Source organism: Erinaceus europaeus, chromosome 11 (assembly GCF_950295315.1).
Source record: "Erinaceus europaeus chromosome 11, mEriEur2.1, whole genome shotgun sequence".
NCBI classification, from domain to species: domain Eukaryota; kingdom Metazoa; phylum Chordata; class Mammalia; order Eulipotyphla; family Erinaceidae; genus Erinaceus; species Erinaceus europaeus.
The window spans coordinates 26,893,182-26,916,344 of NC_080172.1; the positions used below are offsets into that span (position 1 = coordinate 26,893,182).

At 37.8% G+C, this 23,163-nt stretch overlaps 1 protein-coding gene and 1 non-coding gene across 2 annotated transcripts in view; both read right to left on the reverse strand.

Moving 5' to 3' along the window:
- The window catches only part of PDZPH1 (uncharacterized), a 128,396-nt gene extending 108,301 nt beyond the window's left edge, over positions 1 to 20,095 (reverse strand). Inside the window, exons 1-3 of the mRNA XM_007526815.3 lie at positions 20,038 to 20,095; positions 13,242 to 15,509; positions 7,469 to 7,660 (exon numbers count right to left, since the gene is read on the reverse strand). Coding sequence (XP_007526877.2) covers positions 7,469 to 7,660; positions 13,242 to 15,509; positions 20,038 to 20,095 — 2,518 coding nt within the window. The remainder of the gene's footprint in view (positions 1 to 7,468; positions 7,661 to 13,241; positions 15,510 to 20,037) is intronic.
- LOC132541590 (U6 spliceosomal RNA) lies at positions 19,425 to 19,529 on the reverse strand. Its single transcript, XR_009552727.1, has one exon. It is a non-coding gene; the product is annotated as a U6 spliceosomal RNA (small nuclear RNA).
- Positions 20,096 to 23,163: the final 3,068 nt, after the last annotated feature.

The window sequence follows — 23,163 nt, forward strand, 5'->3', positions numbered from 1 at the left end:
TTTTCTGCAGCATAAAAGGGAGAAATTTCAAAGGTTTAAATAAAACTCAGAAATGAGAACATAGAGCTCAATAAATAAAGGTATTATCTAAAGGAAGTAGTACTAAAAAAAAAAAAACCTCTTCAGTGACTACATAGTGACGTAGAGTGTCACCAGTGGAGCAGACTCCAGAGAAGATCTCATGTTGTTTATTGGGGGAGAAGTAATATAAATCCTCCCCTCTGTCTCTCTTTTTATTTCTTTAGGAGATTTTATCCTTCGTATTCTTGCTTTTTTCGTGAGTGTATTCTTTGGAGGCCCTGAAAATAGAGGCACAGTAGCAACTGTATTTGATTTACATACATAGGATTTGTATTGCTCAGTGAAAAGAAATAAAATTGTCAAAGACTGCAAATTTAGCAAACAAAAGTCCAAGTAAAATGCAAGTGACAGCTCATGTATATTGCTGTCCAGGAAATCCAGTTTGGGGAAATTCATCTTTGTGAAATTTTTGTTATTTATTTACTTCAAGAATAGATAAGACTGAAGTCCACTGCAAATACCATTGTTATATATATATATATTTTATAGCTAGGACACAGAGGGTCAGGTCACTTATTCTCACATGACTAAGTCAACATGACCTTTTCCAAACCCCTAATTCACAAAAAATTTAGACTCTAGGATACTCTTGATAAGGTAATTGCTTTATTTCTTCATTACAGAAAAGTCACCCCAACCATTAGCTTTCAGTAGAAAGTATCAACGGATGGTTTATTTCCTTATTCTTTTTGAAATCTCATTATCTTCACCTTCCCATGACTCCTAAACAATGAAATCATTATTTTGACCTTATCCTAGTTAAGTTCTAACTCTGGATAACCACTAGAGTTCTCTCAGGGTCTTAGAGACAAGGTAGTTACTTTTTTTCTTTGTTTGTTTTTGGAAGTCCATGTATTTCAGTACTTTATATTCTACATGTCAGTGAAAACATGTTTCACATCCTTTCTTTCTTCACTAAGCAGTTGTGAGTAACTTTTACACACTTTTACAGGCATCAGGTAGTAAAACCTTGCTCAGTAATAATTGCACATGGTAATATGTGTGTTCTACCAGTGGTACAACCACTCTATCCTGGGTCTATTCTTAACGAAAAAATTGTGGGAGGGCAGGTGGTGGTGCACCTGTTTCAGTACACATACTATGCTGCATAGGACCCAGGTTCAAGCCTGTAGGAGGGAAAGCTTCAGGAGTGATGAAGCAGTGCTGTAGATGTCTCTCTGTTTCTCTCTCTCTCTCTCTCACTCTCACTCCCCTTTTAATTTCTCTCTGACTCTATAAAAAAAAAAAGGAAAAAGTTGGTTACTAGGAGCAGTGGATTCTTCATGTAAGCATTGAGCCCCAGCAATAGCCATGGTAACAATAAAAATAAATAAATAAGAAAAAAAATTCAAAATAAGAGCAGATCCATTCCCAGGTCAGAGGGAACTAAGAAGTACCTACTCAGGAAGTACATATATGGGATGACTCTCAATATTTCAGAGAACCTAATGTTCCCCGTTGTTTGGGACTTTCTAAAACAAATATGAAGGCCCACTTCTTTGGGAAGGTGATACCATAAGTACTAAAGTTACTAAAGTACAGGTATAAAACCCATACATGGAGTAGGATTCTTGTTCCAATTATGGGGTAACATCTTTCTGAAAAAAATTCATAGGAAATATACATGGGCACTAAAATTTAATCTTTACGATACATCTTCCTAAGAAAGATTGATAAATTCTCGTCAATTGGAATAATAGCACTAAAAATGCTTTGATAAATTCTCGTCAATTGGAATAATAGCACTAAAAATGTTTCCTGAACATATTTAATAATTTTAATTAATTAATTAATTTTAATTTCATAGAATAGAGAGAAATTGAGACAGAAAGGTGAGATATAGAGGGAGAGAGAAAGACATCTGCTTTCAAGCATCACTGATTTTGAAGCTTCCACCCTGCAGGTTGGAACCAGGAATGTGAACTTGGGTCCTTGTACATGGTAACATGTGAGGTTAATTTGGTGTGAAACCATAAAGCCATAAAGCCCTCCTGAAATTTTTTGAGTAATGAGATTTGAGTGTATTACACTCATGTATGTTATGTGTTGTAAGACTTTCTTTGGCTATGAATTAGAACTTTTGAAGGGTTTTGATTTGATGGTAGGCTCATAATTGTTACATGCTTTTGAAGATCTTCTAGTTACTAGTTATAGTCTCTCTTCTAGCTTGAAGTGCTGTGCTATTCTGTTTCATAGGTAGAAAAATCAGGTCACAGGAGTCTGCTGGTTCCTATCTTGCTTTCCCAGCTGTCATGTTTAGGTAAGGAAATATAAATTTCATACTCTGTCTTCTGTGTTGCTAACATAATGCTAAGGAAAAAATCTGAATAGACATTTCTCAAACACACACACACACACACACACACACACACACAGTCACAGACAGAAAAAAAATGCTTTACATTACTTATTATTAGAGAAATGCAAATTTATGCCACAGAGAGATACCATCTTATTCTTGCAAGAATAGACTACATCCAAAGTATTGGAAATAACAGGAAAAAAGTAACTCTGGTATACTGTTGGTGGGAAGGCAAACTGCTTAGCCCCTATGGAAAAAAGTAGGCAAAGTCCTTAAAAATCAAAACACCCTACAATCCAGCTGTTGGAGTGTTTTCTGTTTCAACAAAAGAAATATTTCACAGAAGAGTGACTTGGTCACGGAACAGGGTGAGAACAGCACACATCAAACACAAGAAAATGACCATGCACCTTGAGAGGGATAATATAAAACACTTAACATTTGGAATCACATTCCTCCTAGGTTATAGTACTGGCTAAGAGAAAAATCAAGGGTTAGTTAAAAACTATTCAGAAAGATAAAGATGAGTATGGGATGACCCCACTCATCAACAGAAGTTGAGAAAGAAGAACAGAAAGGGAAACTAAAAGCAGGATTTGACTAAATCTGGAGTAGGGCACCGAAGTAAAAACCCTGGGGTGAGGGGGAGGGTGGACATTCAGCTTCCCAGGGTGGCGGGGGTGGGTGGGTGGGATGGGACACAGTCTTTTGGTGGTGGGAATGGTGTTTATATGCACTCCTATTAATTTGTAGTCATATAAATCACAATTTAATGACTATGAGAGGGGAAAATTGATTGTATGTCTCAAATTTTTTGAAGCACAGATGAGTCTTTTTAATACATAGGCTGAGTCTTTGATATGTTGACTCTCTCAAAAGTCTAGACCAGGGAGAACAGAAGCAACCGGTGGCACAACTATATACAAATAATGTAAAGGGACATAAATTATGTTGTGTTGGGTATTATACAGCAAATCCTAACAAAGGGAATTTTCAAAGTTAACCCAATTACCAAATAATGTGATTATAACAATAACTATCTATTGTCTTCTTTAACCCTAAGACAACAGGAACCTCACATTTCCACTATAGAGCCTATATTTCCCCCAGTCCTGGAATCCTAGGGTGGGGCACACTTTCCTGCATGCTTCTCTCAATTCATATAAAATAATATTGCATCTGCCAATTCCAATCTAATCAATGCAATAAGTGCCACCTCAGCATGCTTCACTTCAGACTGTGTCCAGAGACTTCAGGTGTGGAATGACAACCCTTCAGCTTCATTACTTGGGTGAGACCTTTCCTTTCATAGTATTCTCTAATTCCATTCCAGGCATTCACTTCCAAACAAAGTCCCAAAACCTAGCTATAGACTAGGTACTGTGAGATAGAGTATGTATCCATAAACTAGGGCAAAATATATACCTGAAAGCAAAAGTACACAATAGTCTGCAGTGAGTCAGTGTGAAGTTCATAATGAAATAGTGTCTGCATAGACTTAGATACCCTCCTCACCTACTTCCTATTATAGTTCTCTCATTCACTCCAAAGTTAACCTTATCAAAGCAAGGACTGCAAAAGCTGAATATGGGCAAGAGACTGGCATACTTTAATGATGACTCTTTAGTCACTTTCAGGCCACCGCATCCGCTGGGGCCCTAGTCGGGGAGTCCTGAGACATGATGAGCCTAGACCTCAAATAAATCCCTTTCTCTATTGTTACCAGTCATCTCTATCAGGAACAACAAAATAGACCCCTATGTGTCCCCCCCCCCCATAGAACCTTGCCCTCAACTTGGATCAACAATGGTAGAGGATGTCCCATCCTCTGAAGGGATGCTGGACAACATACTCTATGCTACACCTGAGGAAGATGGGTCAATATTGGGGCATCTTGGAACGTTCCTACTCACGATCACAGAATGTGAACTCAGATCTACAGGGATGCAGAGGTCACATAGGCTCCTAAGCTGAATATGGGCCCCAGATCACATCAAATCAAATCATCACAGTCAACAATATTTATACACCTTTCCCATATTAGGGACCTACTCTCTTCCCTGATTCAGCTTTCTTTCCTTTTTCCAGCCATGACATCACCTCTCCAGACAATAACTTGGATCCACCTGCATATCAGATTTCAGGCTCAGAGAGAGAGAGAGAAAAAAAACAACTAATATAGCTACAGGCCCTTTGAAATACAACTAAAATATGCCTACTAGCTATCTACAAAAAGGAGGACTCCCAACACTTCCTCTGCACTATTCCAGCCCTTAGGTCCACCATTGGTCAACAATTTGTTTGGCTTTGTGTGTCAACTCTCTTTTCAGCCACCAGGTTCCAGATGCTAGCATGATGTTGATGAGACTTCCCCGGACAGACAACCTCATTAATGTGTCCTGGAGCTCTGCTTCTCCAGAGTCCCACCCTACTAGGGAAAGAGAGAGGAAGGCTGGGAGTATGGAACAACCTGTCAATGCCCATGTTCAGCGGGGAAGCAATTACAGAAGCCAGACCTTCCACCTTCTGCATCCCACAATGGCCTTGGGTCCATACTCCTAGAAGGATAAGGAATAGGAAAGTTATCAGGGTAGGGGATAGGATACGGAGATCTGGTGATGGGAATTGTGTGAAATTGTACCCCTCTTATCCTATGGTTTTGTTAATGTCTCCTTTTTTAAATAAATAAAAAAATAAAAAACTACTCATGCATATTAAGTTTTCTCTTTTGTCACATCTCATTCATTCATTAACTAAACTTCTTTGGATCTCTTGGGTAATAGTAAAAATACTTATTAATTGATTAAATTTCTATTGAGTTCCAAAGCTAAGTTGCCTATTGGACTATGTGGAAAATTTAGAACACTCCCAGTCCAAATTTTTTATAGGAAACAGATTTTACTGATTCAAAAAATAGTGAACTATATAAAGAAATATCTTGGGAGTCGGGCTGTAGCGCAGCAGGTTAAGTGCAGGTGGCGCAAAGCACAAGGACCGGCATAAGGATCCCGGTTCGAACCCCGGCTCCCCACCTGCAGGGGAGTCGCTTCACAGGTGGTGAAGCAGGTCTGTAGGTGTCTATCTTTCTCTCCTCCTCTCTGTCTTCCCCTCCTCTCTCCATTTCTCTCTGTCCTATCCAACAACGACAACAACAATAATAACTACAACAATAAAACAACAAGGGCAACAAAAAGGGAATAAATAAATAAAATAAATATAAAGAAATCTTAAAAAAAAAGAAATATCTTGGATTTTTGAAAATAAAGGTGAAGTTTGGAAATTAGGCTTAAAATCATGTCTTCAAAATTATACCCTTAAGGTTTAATTTCCAGCTCTTCTCCCTTTCTAAGAAATGTGTGTGTGTGTGTGTGTGTGTTTAGGGCTGAAAATTCCAACCCTTTAATCAAAACAGAAGATTCTGGTGCAACCAGCATCACTATAGGATTCTTTAGAGGCTTTTCAAAGGTCAACTCATCAACATATCAAAAGATGGCCTCAGGGTTCTTACAAGACCTCCATGGATTTTAGAAACTTGGAACCAGTGGATGATGGACAAATATAAATGAGAAATACAAATTTGTTTCAACTGAATATTATAAACAATATTGCCATTTTTAAATAGAGATTTCTCATGTTTCACTGTTGGAGTTTTCCCTGGTTTGCTTTCTTCGTTAATCCTATGCAAATGACAAGTGTTCATTTGTTTATTTAAAGCTTTATTTAATCACAGAAAGAAATTGAGAGGGAAGGGGAATAAAGAGGGGGAGAGAAAAAGAAAGCGTTTAGAGAGAGAGGGAGAGAGAAAGAGTGTGTGGGTGGATAGTGTTTCAATACTGCTTCACCTCTTGTGAAGCTTTCCCCCTGCAGATGGGGACCACAGGCTTGAATCCCTGGCCTTGTGCATATTAACATGTGCATTGAACTGGGTATACCACTGCCCAGCCTTGACAAATGATTATTTATTGGATACATTTCTTACAACTTTAGTTGTCAGAGTAATGGTTGGGTGTACTAAACATGCAAGAAGCTCTACCTTTTGAAGAACTCAACAATTTCCATTTAGCTGGATTCCCTCCATGAGCTAACTTTGTTCTCAGTTGCTATTGTTTCTCAGACTAAGGTATGGTGCTGGTTTAATGAACTTATTTCTTATTTATTTATTTAAAGGAAACACTGACAAAACCATAGGATAAGAGGGGTACAACTCCACACAATTGCCACCACCAGATCTCCATATCCCATCCCCTCCCATGATAAGCTTTCCTATTCTTTAACCCTCTGGGAGTATGGACCCAAGGTCATTGTGGAGTACAGAAGGTGGAAGGTCTGGTTTCTGTAATTGCTTCCCTGCTGAACAGGGGCGTTGATAGGAATGACCTTCTTTCAACAGTAAGAGAAACATTATTTCACTGAAGTACACATTAATTTACAGATATTTCCTCACATTAGAAATATTAAAATAACAATTTTTATAATTAAATATATTAATATACTTTTTTATTTCCCTCATAGTTATTTGAGGTAGTATACAGGCTTAATTCTGTGAAGAAACCTATAGTTAGGAGCCAGGTGGTGGGGTACCTGATTGAGCTCATGTGTTATAATTTGTAAGGAACTGGGTTCGAACTCCTGGTCCCTACTTGCAGGGGGAAAGCTTTGCAAGTGGTAAAGCAGGACTGCAGGTGTCTCTCTGTCCCTTCTCCTCTCTCTCTCCCCCTTCCCTCTCAATTTCTGGCTATCTCTCTTCAATAAATAAAGATAATAACACACACACACACACACACACACACACACACACACACACACACACACCCCTATAGTCAAGTCATTCTATTTTATGAGGGGACAGACAATCTTAGCAGGCAGTTTCAAACGAGGTAATTTACTAAGTTTGGCTTTCTTAGCGGATATAATTTTGATTATTCCCAAAATATCTTTTTTTATATAAAAGCATATAGTCACACTGACATGTTCAAGTGACAGAGTTAATATTCTGAGGGGGGGGGGATGAAGGAGGGAATCTAGTTAAGCTTCAGTAAGTTGTTGCCTTTGCTCTTGCATTAGAAAAGGTGACTATCTACTCACTGGATCCTTCTGTGACGTTGCTGGCAAATGAACTTCCTCCTGCTGAGTTGCATCGTTTGCCATCTCTGAATTGTTGCCTCCTTCTGGCCCACTGCTCTATTGCTTCTTCCTGGGAACCATCACTTGCCCTTGTACCTCTTGGAGCTAATTCCTGGGATAACTTGCGAAGGCTATTTATGTCCAGATTCCAATCTAAATGAAATCACATTGAATATGAAACTGAGACAACAATTCAAGACAGAATTTTAAGTATTTCAGTCTAAGTTGAGTTCCTACTACACTGAAGGAAGTTTCAGTTCTATGATCTTCCACACATCTTTCTGTCTCCATCTAAAAACAAAACAAAACAAACAAACAAACAAACAAAAAACATTGCAGTCTAGGGTTTGAATAATTTCATCCCAAACCTCCACTTTATAAATTTGTATTGTGGCCATGCGGTATTGCATCATGTGCAAGAATCTGGGTTCAAGTCCCAAAACTCCATCTCTTGGGGGAGGGGGTGGGTAGCTTCATGAGTGGTGAAACAGTGCTGCAGGTGTACCTCTCTCTCCCTCTTTATTTTCCACTTCCCTCTTAACTTTCTGTCTCTGTCCAAAATAAACAAATAAATAGTTAAAAAATAAAAGTAAGTAAAAACAAAAATTTCTGTTGCACTGTTTATAAAAATAAGAGCCACATAGATTGAAAACCAGATTTATATAGGCAAGGAAGATTACTTCACATTACCCTAATTATTCAATTCAACAGGTATTTTTTGGGCACCCACAGTATGCCTGATACTATATTAGTTACCTTGAATGAGCACAGTTAAAGAATTATGTCACTTGATTCATCAGATAGAGATTATTATATCAATAATTTAATTATAATCTATGATAATGAGTTCAATACTGAACTCAGATCCCTTATATTTGATGTCTATTTTACCCAAAGTCTACAAATGTCAAGATATTTTTCAGCTGTATAGGCTAGTTGCAAATGAAGAGTGGCAAAAAGCCAAAATGCATGAAGACACTGATAATTTTGTATCTGAATAAATAACAACTTTTACCTAAGTTTTAATGCTTCCTTGTCTCAAATTTACTCTTGGTTGACTCAGCATAACCTAGGAATCTTCAAACAGATGGAACATTTTCAAGTGTTGATATTTCAAGTGTTGATCCATATCTCATTTCATTCAGATGTGAGACTCTTCCTATTATTCCATGAATACTAGTGTTTAGCCTGCCTTTCCTTCCCTCTCTCTCACTTTCCATTCCTTTTTCCTTCCTTCCTTCCTTCCTCCCTCCCTCCTTCCTTCCTTCCTTCCTTCCTTCCTTCCTTCCTTCCTTCCTTTCTTTCTCCCTTCTTTCTTTCCTCCCTTCTTTCCATCTTTCTTTCCTTTCACTGGCACTACGAATCTACAGCTCCCAGTGAGCATTTTTCCTTTTTTTTTTTTTTTCTTTCTTTCTCTTTCTTCTTTCTATTATTCTTGCTAGGACACAGAGAAATTGAGAGAGTATAAAATACAGAAAGAGAGAAAGAAAGACACCTGTAGATCAGTTTCAGTGCTTGTAAAGCACCCTCTCTGCAAGGAGAGGAGTGGGGGTTTGAATCTTGGTCCTTGCACTTGGTAATATCTGTGCTTAACCAGGTATGCTAGCTATTGCCTAGCCCCCTCCTTTGTTTTTCTAAGACAATTTACTTGAATGACTGGAATGAAAGTACGTTTATATCTTATAGAATTCTGTTAAAATACACACTGCTATTTTCCAGGGATAAGATATTAAACCATTAAAACACACTGATAATTTACCAAGCATGAGTGTGAAAGTAGAAAATTATCACTTTTGGGACTGGGTGTTGGCGCACCTGATTGAGCACACAAGTTACAGTGCTCAAGGAAAATAACAAGTGTATTATGAGGAAATAAACTAGCCCCTAGTCCCACCTGCAGGGGGAAAGCTTTGTGAGTGGTGAAGCAGGGTTACAGATGTCTTTCTGCCTCTTTCCTTCTCTACCACCCCTTTCCTTTTCAATTCCTGGATGTCTCTATCCAATAAATAAATAAAGATAATTAAAACATTTAAAAAATTAAAAATAAAAAAGAATTTTATCGCTTTCAAAAACAGAGGGATACCTAGTACTTAAATTAAGGATCACGGAGAGGAATATGCACATCCAGGAACTCCACTGATAAAGGAAAACTCAGGCATTGAAGCTGGACCCTAGGTTCTAGTCCTACACATGCATTAAGTAGTGTTGGAAAGGGGACGAATATGGGAAGTTTCTAATTTCACCAGAGGTCAGGTTGGTGGTATAGGGCTTGGGATAAAAATCTCTCTTTATCTCTGTATTCTTCTTGGGTTGATTGACTGAACAAATTAACATACAAAGATTAGCAAGAGTAGTAATAAATTTGGGAGAAAATAACAAGTGTAGTATGAGGAAATAAATTGAATTATATGTGTATGAATAATCTATATGGATCTCTGGCTATCTTGAAAAAAAATCACAAGTTGTCTGGGACCTTCACTCTCATTCCCTTAGGACTTTGCTTGATCTAGTTCACACTACTCCATCACTTTTCACAAATTCTGTTTTACTTATTCACTTGGTCTCTGTAGGCAGTCAATATTGTCTGTAATCTAGTTAATTCTCAAACATGTACACATGGGAAGAATTGAAACTACATAAATATCACTGTTAGCAGCAGTTAAGTCAGGGATTCTTAATTTTAAGTCAATGGATAGACTTTCAAGAGTTGTAGAACTCCTTTGATAATATAGAACAAAAATGTCTCAGTTCCTCAAATTAACCTGCACTCTGTAGGATTATTAAATCCTGGCTGGAGACATAGTTTAAAAAGAAGAGGATCGAATAATGTATAAAAATAATCATAGCTTTATGTTCAAGTATCTTGAATATAAAAACTTTAATTTATGAATCATTTTCTTTCTTTCTTTAAATCTAGCTTTGATTTTGTATGTGAACACAGAGTTTGGCACAAAGAAAGTTGACGTGACTTCCCTGAATTCATTCTTTCACTCAGTATTGGTTGAGTACCTATATTACCTATAATGTACTAGTGCTGTTGATATGACAATGATAATGCAGAAAAAATGTATATATCCTCTCATGATTAAATTATTGTGGGAGCAAAGAGAACAAATAAATTAGTAAAAGACAGAGAGCACAACTGAAGGTGAAAAAAGATACATAGAAAAAAAAAAGAGTATGTAGGTTGGAATGGAGAAGGCTCAGATTGCAGTCTTAGTATGAATGTTTTGAGAAGGTCTCACTAAGAAAGTACTTCAGAGCAAAAACCTTGAAGGGATAAGAAGAAATCAAACTATATGGGCATATCTGGGAAATGTGCTCCAGTTAGTAATAGCAGTCAAGTAAAAGAATTGAAGCAGGATCTTATCTGGCAGGTACTAGCAACTTAAGGTCAATATGACCCAAACAGAATGAACTTGGGGGAAGAACTTGTAGGGACATTAGATGAATCACAGTATCCCGGCTGCTGGAATAGTTGGAATTCCACAATCCGTTGGAGTGCAATATTAACTTTGGGAGGATTCTTGAAGTAGAAAAATTCAAGGATACTTGAAGTAGAAATATTTTTTAAAGGAAAATATGCCTTGCTGTAAGAGATAGTTCAGGGTAGAACAGGGAAAAAAGTCAGTCTGAGAAGGAGGTTCCTTAAGCATGCTCTGACTGGCAGATCTGCTTCAGCTGATCTAAATAGCTACGATTGAAACAAAATGTGGCATTTGCACCATTATGGTATGTAGACGTATAGTGACACTGAGAATCTGCTTCTGTGAGTGAGGGATCAATACTTCAGCCCATCTTCCTCAAACAAATGGCCATGTGGTTTTGGTTTGTTTCAGGCACTTCTTTCTCTACAGGGTATAGTTCACTTATTTATGCCATCACTTTTATAATTCATTCTGACTTTTGTAATTTATTTCTTTTCCAAATTAAGTTAGCTTCATTAAAAATTAGGACTAGGACAATAGAAAAGTAGTTTCTTCAATGAAGTTTCATCATTCAAAATACAGTTTCTGTACATATTAGAGCAGTTTGGAAGGATATTTTCTTGTTCAGTAGGTTATCTTAGGGATTGCATGCCTGAGGTCTCAAGAGTCTCCAGGTTTAATTCTTGGCACCACTATATGCCAAGGCTGAGCGGTGCTCTGATCTCTCTCTCCCTCTCTCTCTCCCTTTCTCTGTCTCTCTTTCCTCCAGGGTTATCCCTGGGTCTCAGCGCCAGCATTATGAATCCATTGCTCATGTGGACTTTTTTTTTTATTTTTCATTTTATTGGATAGGACAGAGAGAAATTGAAAGAGGAAGGAAAAATAGAAAGGGGGTGAGAAAGATAGACTTGCAGACCTGCTTCACAACTTTGTGAAGTGACCCTTCCTGCAGGTGGAGAGCAAGGGCAACCCGGATCCTTGTGCTGATCCTTTAGCTTCCTACTATGTGCACTTAACCTGGTGTGCTACCGCCCAATAAATAAGCGAACCTTTACAATGTTGTATCTTGGTTTAAACTTGGCCCCAATCACACTGCTGAAGGTTTGTACTATGGTATCGTTGTGTCTTTCTACTTGGAAATGTTGGCCTGCAGCAGTGAATCCCTGGTGACAAAAACAACAAGAGATGTATCCTAACATTATATATAGAGTAGTACTAATATGAAATACTAAGCATTTCATAATTACTGGAAAAAGAAACACACACGGGAGTCCGGAAGTAGTGCAGCAGGTTAAGCATACATGGTGGGAAGTGCAAGGACCGGAGTAAGGGTCCCAGTTAGAGCTCCAGCTCCCCACCTGCAGGGAAGTCACTTCACAGGCAGTGAAGCCAGTCTGCAGGTGTTTTTCTTTCCCCCTCTCTGTCTTCCCCTCCTCTATCCATTTCTCTCTGTTCTCTCCAACAACGACGACATCAATAATAACTACAACAGTGAAAAACCAGGGCAACAAAAAGGAAAATAAGTAAATAAATATTTAAAAAAAAGAAACACACACACACAATGGCTTTCTGTAAAGTAATCAAAATGTAATTGTGTGCATCCAAGATTGAAAGCAGACAGGCAGTATTATGTACTTAGAAAAGAGCTTCTATCTTAGCCCTTTTGAGGTCTACAGAGCTTCTGGGTTCTATCAATGGCTTGAGTAGTGCCAACCAATGCACAGGGGAAGCCAGTGGTCTGCCTGAGGTCAGAGGTCCTATGAATAGCTCAGTTGAATTAACCATGGCTGTTTCTGGTTTTTGTCCTTCACTTTAATTACTATCCCATATGGCTTCCTAAAACAATGTGTACCATGTTTCTGTAGCACCATAGCAAGGTTTAAAAATTCACTTTACCACAAACATGTTTTTTCCATTTTTCTAAAATATGCTTAGCATGTAAGAAAGAAAGAAATGGTGGATCACTTAAAACAAAAAGCTAATGTTCCCTACAACATAGGTTAGATAATAGTTTGACCTTTTAAAGAGAAACTGACTTAAAAAATAATATTAAACTGCCGCCTTGGTGATTTTGTTATGAACTATTTTTTTGGTGGAGTGTATGATAATAGAAAGTCAGACTGATACATATTTGTTCATATCTAACTAAGTCTAAAATACTGAATATATATATATTTTAGCAATAAAGAAAAAGCATTCCAAGTAATAATAATAAAAAAACCTGCCTACACTATGACTTTTCAGAGCTTAAAAATATACAAGTAAGTAAGCTTAAAAATATACAAGTTAGATTCTGCATAGCCCACCTTTCAAATCTTTCTGCTGCTGAGGTGAAAACAAGATGTCTATTTGATGATAGTCATTTTCCTTTGAGTCATTGTCATCACCTTCAGGATTTGACCTTGTTGATGCAATCCTTTGGCATTCTACTGGCTCGTGTTTAAAACTTGCCTGTCTAATGTTTGTTTTGTCTTGTTTACCATATTGATTGGTTTCATTGGTCAGTGTTTTCTCAGTAAGAAACAGATTATCTGCAGCTGCACAATTGAACTCAGCAGTGCTCGGGAAATCCACTTGAAAACAGCTTTCATTATGAGTTTGGCTTGATAGTTCTTCAAAATCTCTGTGGTATGTATTCTTTACCACTGGTATTAGCTGGAATTTGCCTTTTTCTGTGTTTTCTTGAGAATTGGGTAATTCTCCACAGTTTTTTATTACCGTGGCGGAATTAGAATCAGCCATGACTTCTTTATCACTTTTAATAATTAATCTTTCCTCTAACTCATTTGCTATTAAGCTCATGAATAGCTCTTCTGTTTTGCTAGAGGGTCCTGTCTCTGGATGGTTTATTTGGGACACTGTTTGACTCCATTCCATGGTGCTGTGGTTACTACTTTCAAGTGGGCTCCTCATGGGGAGGTTATCTGAGGATGCAAGGATAAGTGTGGGCCACTGTGCAGTTTTCACTTCCACAAGTTGCTGAGCTTTCCCACTTGAGTCCCTATGCAAATTGGCTTTGTTAATGTCACTATTTTTCTCATCACCTTGCTCTTCCTCATAGCCTATGACAACTTTAGCACTGTGATCAAATGACAGTGTTTCTCTAGGGTTTGCTTTAGATTCTGATGGTCTGGTAATCCATTGGGATGAAGTGATGAGTGGAAGAGAAGACTTTAGCATATTCTTACTGGAAGGAGAACATGTAGAACTTGAGTTCTCACAGCGTTCTACAGTTGGAATGTTTTGAATGCCTTTGCAACCAGTGTTGACTGCTTCTTCTCCAAGGAACTGCATGCTCAGAAAAGATAGAGAACAAATGTCAGAGTTTTTGCTGTCTTGAACTGGGAAGCTGTCTGTGCTTTGTGCTATATATAAGTCCGATGTGGTACTTTGTGGGATATCAAAGCTAATTTTTCTATCTCTATAGACATCCTTAGAATCCTCAAATGGCATTCTCCTTAAGTCTATATCACTTAAACTTGTAGTTTTTAGAGTATCATTCAAAGTAGGAACAGTATTTTTGAGATGAGTCTCAGCCTCAGATAAATACATATATGGGGGAAAATCCTGAATAATTTTAAAATTCTGAGAAACAGCAGATTCTACCTCACAGTTATCCAAGACTGAAGCTGGAGTGCCAGGCTTATTCATTTCCCTCTTAGAGGCTGAGCACAGAGGAACCTCAGCTGTATTAAAATTCACCTCCTTTTGAACAGCAAAAATAGCAGGAGAAGAGACATGCAAATAATGTGAACTCAGTTGCCTGTATTTACCCTGCCATTTTTCAGGGGTCACAACAGCAGACTGTACAGAAGGTCTGACATACTCTTTAATGGTGGGATTAAAGAAAACATTTTTAGATTTAGATACGTTTACCCTTTTTTGAGGATGTGCTACATTAATTACTATATTCTGTTTTTGGCTCATGGATTTAATTTTAATTGCTCTTCCTAAAATGCTGACTTTCAGTGAGGGCTTCTCACTCCTGGCAGTCTCTGCGGGTACATCCCCTAATTCCACTAATACATTTCTGCACGTAGAAGAGCAAGTTCCAGAAGTGAAGCATCTGACAGAGTAACACTGGTGACATTTTGGGCATCGCTTTCTTGTGGGGAGCTGCATTTCTGCTTTACAGAAAAACTTTTTCTGGATTTCTATTTGCAAATTGAAAGCCCCATATTTCATGGCTGCAACAACTTTGTCCTTTACTGGTTTTAAGGTTTCTGCTGTATTTGGGAAATCCTGTGGCATATTTTTTCCTGATAGTGATTCTTTACAGTCATTAAGCATGACCCCTGATAAGACTTTTTCTAGCTGATGAGAAATTGATGAAGGATTATCATTTTCCTTCTTCCACTTTGTTTTGCTGTCAGATGGAGGTTGTTTCTTATCTTTAGGGAAATGAGAGAAATTCTGCTTTCCATTCACAGAAGCAGTATGCTCATCTCCATTTTTCTTAGATTTCCCTAATGCTTCAGTCTGATGAACCACAGCCTCTGAGGTGTCTTCTTTGACTTTGTTATGAAGAGTTTTTATATTCTTTTTGCATGCTTGACTAGCAAGCTGAGAGTCACCTACAGAACAGACAAAAAAAAAAAAAGTTTTCAGTGTCTAAAATTCCAGGGAGCATAACTTTTTAAAGTATTTTGGGTAACATTTTTCATTCATTTCTAGTTTATCAAGCTATTTCACAAGACTCATATTTAAAACCAATAATCTTAGAATAAAGAATATCACCTGGTTGTTAAGGTTACTCTAAAACAGAGACTTCTAAGAGCAGATAAAAAATTCCATAGCAAATTTATCAAATAAAATTCAAGCACATTGCATGTACAAACTATTATTATTTACTGTTGACTATAAAACATTAATTCCCCCAATAAAGAAATAAAAAAATCAAGCACATTCTTGACAAAATTACTGTGATCAGGTATTTGAACATAACATTAAAATACAGTAGGGTAAAATAAACTCTATTTAATTTGATATGGTGCAATAAATAAAATGTAGGTTATCATCATGGGAGGAACCTAATAAGTATGGTTTCAAGATATACTTTTATTTATTTTTAAGTATTTTAATAGGAAAGATTAATGGTTTACAGTAAATACAGTTGTTGGTACATGTGTAAAGTTTCTCAGTTTTCTACAAAATACTTTGGCCTCCAGCCTCAATACTCCACCATCATGTGCCAGGACCTGAGAGCCTCTTTTCTATTCTTATTTCTCAACTTCTCTAGACAGCCTTTTAAAAAGGTCCTGTAGAGACTAGGTGGTGGTATATATAGTTGCACATGTTATAGTAAGCAAGGACCAGGGTTCAAGTTTTTGATCCCCACCAGCAAGGGAGAAACTCCATGAGCACTGAAGTAATGCTGTAGATATCTCTCTCTTCCCTATTTGCCCCTTCCTTCCCAACTTCTCTCTGTGTCTATACACAATAAATACATGTTAAAAAATAAAGATTTTTTTGTCCATGGTAGGGGTGTTTTATGTGAAAAAGATGATGCTCTAGAGTTGCCACATTCCATGAAAGAACTGGAATTTGCATGAATTATATTATGAAAAATATTAATAAAGATTGACTCATATTTTTAAAAAATCTTTATGGATAGAAGTCAATATGCATATACAGGTATCTGACTCAGGAAGTGCCAGCTTGCTAACTCTCTCCACCTGTTTAATAATATGTGAACATTTTACTGTGAGAAAAATTGTGATCTCAAGCATGAGGAACCAGATCCTGTGTTAAAAAAAACAACTGCAGGAGCTGGGTGTTGGTACACCTGGTTGAGTGCACCTGTTACAATGAGCAAGGACATGGGTTTGAGCTCTCGGTCCTCACCTGCAGGCATTATGCTATTCCACTGCAGAATACTGTGCCCCAGTATGGTTCCGTAGCCCCCATGTCCACTTGGTCGATTCCAAATTATATTCCTCCATGAGGATAATTTCTGGAACCATCCGTTCCACCCCGGTTCCATGGCTGCCAGTTCTTAGCAACATCGCCCCACCAGATATTCGTCGGGATGCGGCATCATCTAAGTTCATTTCCCACGTCTACGCTCGACCCGACCTGCCAATATACGCGGATATCTTCGCCCACCCTGTCCAACGCTTGACGTCTCGTCACCCAATCTGGTCCTCTACGCCTACACTGAACTTCTCTGTTCCAGACTCTTGGAAACAGAGTTGGCAGTCAGCTGAGGTAAAGAACAAACACCTCATCACAGACCCCTGCAAGCGTCAACCCGGCTTTGACCTAGCACGTTATGATTGGACCCTCCTCAATAGGTATAGAACAGGCCATGGCCGGTGCACCGCTATGTTCCATCGCTGGGGAGCCAGAGATGACCCGAATTGCCCCTGCGGCTCCAGACAGACTATGACCCACATAGTCAACGACTGCCACCTCTCCAGATTCAAAGGAGGTCTTGAAATTTTACATCAGGCTCAACCTGACGCTGTTGACTGGCTACGGAAGAAGGGCAAACGCTAGAAGAAGAAACCTGCAGGGGGAAAGCTTTTCAAGTGGTAAAGAAGTGCTGCAGGAGTCTCTCTGACTCTCTCCCTATCACCTCCTTCCCTCTCAATTTCTGGCTATTTCTATGTAATAAACAAAGAAATATTTTAAAAGGTGTATTAAAAAAACAACCCCCAAAATAAAAAAAACCTGCCAACAAAATATGAAGCCCTCAAATTATATTTTTAAATGTCTGAGGGTATTTGGAAAGGAAAAGAAAGAAGAGTAGGTATTAAGTAAATGATGTCATGAAACCTCTGAACGAAGTGCTCACAATGATATTTTTAATAAGTTGATTAAAGTGCTCAACTGGGTGCACCACTGCCCAGCCCCAGAAACGATTACTTTTTAACATGAAGGAAAGTAGCTAGACTTCCGATCTACCATATAAATTCCAGGCATACAGAAGTTCCTGGGAATGCCTAGTCATTCCCATTTGCCTTTCTGCTAGCTTGACAGTTTTCTGCTAGAGTGACAGTTTTCATGGTGAGTACTGATCTTGCATTAGGTCTGGATACACTTGGAAAACTGAAATGTGGAAGTCATGGAAGAAAATACATGAAGTCATATGTCTGTAAAGCCCACCGACAATGTACACAAAGGCAATTTATAAACTGCCTTTAAGTCTTTAAATTATAATTTATTTTTTCTGTTTATGTCATCAAGGTTATTGTTGGGATTCAGTGCCTACACAACTCCATCTCTCCTGGAAATCTTCCCCCCCCTTTTTCTTTCCAGTAGATAATGAGAGGCAGAGATAGAAAGATAGGTAGGGAGAGAGAGAGAGAGAGAGAGCGAGAAAGGAGAGACATTGCAGCACCTTTCCACTGCCCATGAAGTTTTCAACCCCCACAAACATTCTCATGTGTTGGCATGCAGCTCAAATTCAGGTCCTAACAGATAGTTAAGGTGTGTGCTCTCCCACATGAGTTATGTGCTGCCCCCTACAGTTTATTCTTAAAATAATGCCTTTATGTTGGGACAATTTTGCTTGATTAGTATTCAGTTTTATATATTATAGCTTTTTGTGATTGACTACACTTTAGTTTTTGCACTAGAAAGACAAAACTGAAATAACCATGTGGTAATGATTCCAATAATAAGGATCTTAATAACCATGATCTGAATAAGTTCTATTTATAATTAATTTCTTATTATTTGTTGCATTTCTCAATAATTAGTATAGAATTGTTGATATATTAACAATACTTCAATCTTAATATTATATATCAGTTAATTAATTAATTATTAAAATCTAGATTGTCACTGGGAATTTGTACCTTCATGATGAATCCACTGCTTCAGGTAGGCATTCTTTCTTTCCCTTTCTTTCTTTCTTTCTTTCTTTCTTTCTTTCTTTCTTTCTTCCTTCCTTCCTCCCTCCCTCTCTTTCTTTCTTTCTTTCTTTCTTTCTTCCTTTCTTCCTTTCTTCCTTTCTTCCCTCCCTCCCTTCCATCTTTCTCCCTTCCTTTCTTTCTCTCTCTCTCTCTCTCAATAGGACAGGTAGAACATCAATAAAGAGAGGAAGATAGAGAAGCTTCCTGAAGTTTCCCTACTACAGATGAGAACTGGCATCTTAAACTTGCATCCTTGTGGATGTTTATGTGTGCACTCAACTGGGTGCACCTCCACAACCCTAAATAATTTTATTTTATAAAATTTACCTTTTTGTGATTTCTCTTTTTTATTGAAGTATCATTACATTATAACATTATATGGGCCGGTGGTGGCACACTTGGTTAAATGCAAGTTACCGTGCACAAGGATCCTGGTTCACACCCCAGTCCCCACCTATAGGAGGGGAAGTTTCACAAGTGGTGAAGTAGATCTGCAAGTGTGTCTCTCCCTCTTTCTTTGTCTCCTTTATCCAATTCAGTTTTTCTCTTCCTCTATTCAATAAATGAATAAATAAAATCAAATAAAAATAAAATGTTTAAAATATAAAGATTTCAGGAGTTCATCATTGAAAAACTATGGAATGCTTCACAAATTTGCATGTCATCCTTTTTATGGGCTATGTTCATCCCTTTTGTATCATTCCAGTTTCAGCATATGTGTTACTAAGATGGCACATTTCCTTCTCTACTTTTCTATATATTCCATTAAAAAGAAGAAAGTAGAGGACCAGGTGGTGGTACACCCGACTAAGTGCACATAGTACTAAGCACAAGGACCTGCATAAGGATACAGGTTTGAGTTCCAGCACTGTACCTGCAGGTGGGACACTTCACAAGTGGTGAAGCAGGTCTGCAGGTGTCTATCTTTATCTCCCCCTCTCCTCTCAATTTCTCTCTGTCCTATGAAATGAAAAGAAAAAAAATTCTGCCAGGAGCAGTGGATTCAAAGTGCCTGCACCAAACCCCAGTGATAACTCTGAAGGCAAGAAAAAAAAGAGGAGGAGGGGAAGGAGGGGGAGGAGGGGGAGGAGGGGGAGGAGGGGAAGAGCAGCAGGAGGAGGAGGATGGGGAGGAAGAGCAGGGGGAGGGGGAGGAAGTGAAGAATGGGGGAGGAGAAGGAGGAGAAGAAAGTACAGAAGGTGGATAGTTCATCCTATGCACAAAATCTCTGATTTGTACTTACATGCAATGGGATTCAAGATTTTCCAGTTTTTATAAAATTTTCTTCTTTTCCTCCACATCTTGGGAATCTGAGGGTCTTCTGTTTTCACTGACCTTTGAATGCATCAATTTTAAAATTATATTCCACTCAGAATTTGTTTATTAAAAGAAACTATTATGAAAATAAAAAGGTAATCTACTAGTTGGGAAAAGCTAATTGCACAAAACACGTTCAACAAGGTGTTGTATCCAAAATATTAAGAAGTCATACATCCCCAGATAAAAACAAACAAAAACAAACAACTGAATGGGGTTTACAGTCAACAATATTTATATGCCTTTCCCATATTAGGAAGCTACTCTCTTCCGTGATCCAGCTTTCTGGTCCTTTTTCCAGCCATGACATAATCTCCCTAGACAATAACTTGGATCAACCTGCATATCAGATTTCAGGCTTAGAGAGAAAAAAAGAAGAAAACTAGTATAGCTACAGGCCCTTTGGAATATAACTAAAATATGCCTAGTAGCTATCTACAAAATGGAGGAACCCCCAACTCTTTATCTGCATTATTCCAGCCTTTAGGTCCATGACTGGTCAACAATTTGTTTGGCTTTGTATGTTAACTCTCTTTTTCAGTCACCAGGTTCCAGATGCTACCATGATGCCAACCAGACTTCCCTGGACAGACAACCCCACCAATGTGTCCTGGAGCTCTGCTTCCCCAGAGCCCCACCCCACTAGGGAAAGAGAGAGGCAGGCTGGGAGTATGGATCAACCTGTCAACGTCCATGTTCAGTGGGGAAGCAATTACAGAAGCGAGACCTTCCACCTTCTTCATCCCACAATGACCCAGAGGGATAAAGAATATGAAAGTTATCAGGGAAGGGGATAGGATACGAATTTCTGGTGGTGAGAATTGTGTGGAGTTGTACCCTCTTATCCTATGGTTTTGTCAATGTTTCTTTTTTATAAATTAAAAAAAAAAGTGGACAAAAGATCTAAATAGGTAATTTCTGGGAAGAATACATACAAATGGTCTACAAATATATGAAAAAAATGCTCAATGTCTCATAATATTTGGGAAATACAAATTAAAACCACAATGAGTATTATTATACATTAGTAAGGATGGCATACTTCTAAAAGTCTGGAAAGTACAAATGCTAGGAAAGCTGTGGAAAAAAAAAAGAAACTGGTACATTGTTGGTAGGAGTGAAAATGGATGCACTTCCTGGTGAACAAAAAATATGGAGAGTCCTTAACAAAATAGAAATATATTATTATCCAGGAATACTCCTAGGCATTTATGCAAAGGACATCAAAACATTAATTTGAATGAATAGGACCACTTCTATATTAATAGTTGCACTCTTCAAATTAGCATACTTAATGAACTGAAATGATTCTTGGTATAACTAGATAAAAGGCTGATATATATATATATATTTTTTTCTCAGTTAAATATTACTCTGTCATTAGAACATTGAAACTATAGGAGAGGTAACAAAATGGATGCTACTGAAGTTGCTAAATGCAATCAATTAAGAGGTAAAAGACAACTATCAGAGGATGTCACCCACATGTGGAATATAAATACTACAAACAGAATTGCAACAGCCAAATAAACCGAGTCTTAGACTCTAGTAGGCAGTTATTAGAGTAAATGGCAGGGAGCGGAGGCAGGTAGAGAAGTCTTTTTGGCATAGTATTGAAGGAACTTTGATGGTATGCTTAGTTATACACACATGCATGAAACTCTACTTCTAAAACATTGCTGTATTGTAAATCAATTAAAAGAAAAGTCAGTTTCTCCATGAAACTCTACTTCTAAAACATTGCTGTATTGTAAATCAATTAAAAGAAAACTCAGTTTCTCCTACCCTCTATCACACATACACAAAAATTCATATTTATAGGATGACACAGCAGCACACTATAAGAAAGCTATTTTGCCAGCCCTGCATTTAATTCTTAACACTTAACTATAGCTTCAAGACTCAGCTTTTAGCCATAAGGCTCTTGTTATTTTCTCTATATTTGTGTGAGAATAGATAGAAAACAGGGTCTCTGAAAAGAATGCAAAAACAAAAATGGGAAAACCAGGCTTCGCTGTATTAAATTGCTTTTATTTGTTATTTAGTTCTGTATCTGACCTATTAAAAAGCATTTTTGCTCTTAGATCAATCACTTCTTTATCTTTTGGATAAAGAAATTTGTGGAATCAAACTATTTATTCCTTCAAGGAATTAAGATTATAATCTCAAGAATAGATAATTACCAGTGGGGATGGATAGTTTCCAGGAAATTCTGTTCTTAGTTTTTACTTTGTTCTTTTTTAATCTCTGTTGTCTCCACTTTTTAAGAAACATCACTTGAAGTTAAATGGTAACGTAGTCTTTCAAAGACTTCAAGAGTAGAGGATACAGCAAAAAAACTCTCATGTTTTAAACTCCAAAATCCCAGGCTCAATCCTCCATGCAACCATAAGTTTGAGCAGAGCAGTGCTCTGGAAAAAAAAAAAAATAATAAAGGTGGTGGTAGCAAGTGGTAGCAACTACTTATGCATTTATTCTGTTTTCAGATATTTTTCTCTTTTGTGAGTTTTTCTTAAAATGTGGTACGATGGAATATGTGGACTGTATGCTTTTATGATATCACTGAGCTGCTTCTCTGGCCCAGTTTTCTGTCTTTATTTTTTGAGGAAATACAGGGAAGAAAGGCAGAGAAGTAGAGAGCAAAGCACCACTTCACCATTCCTGGAGCTCTACCCATTTTTGCCCTTGGTGTTAGTGTCTAGAATTGGACCTAGGAGTTCATTCGTGGAAAGCATGTGTTCTGCCTCTAAGTCACCTCCCAGGCAGGTCACCCTAGGAGAATTTTTCAATATCCTTTGTTTGCTCTATATGTTGGTCAACTGAATTTTTGACACAATATTTAAAAATATTGTCTGATTACAAAAAGAATACAATTTCATATTTAAAATAGGAAAATTAAGATCTAGAGAAATAGCTTATTAGGTAAGGTGCAACTTAGATTTAAGCCATAGCATCTAAGAGGTGGCATGGCAGTAAGAGAAGTTATGGTGTCTCTCCCTTTATTTACCTCTGTCAAATCTCTCTGTCTCAGACACGAGAAAACTGTAAGACT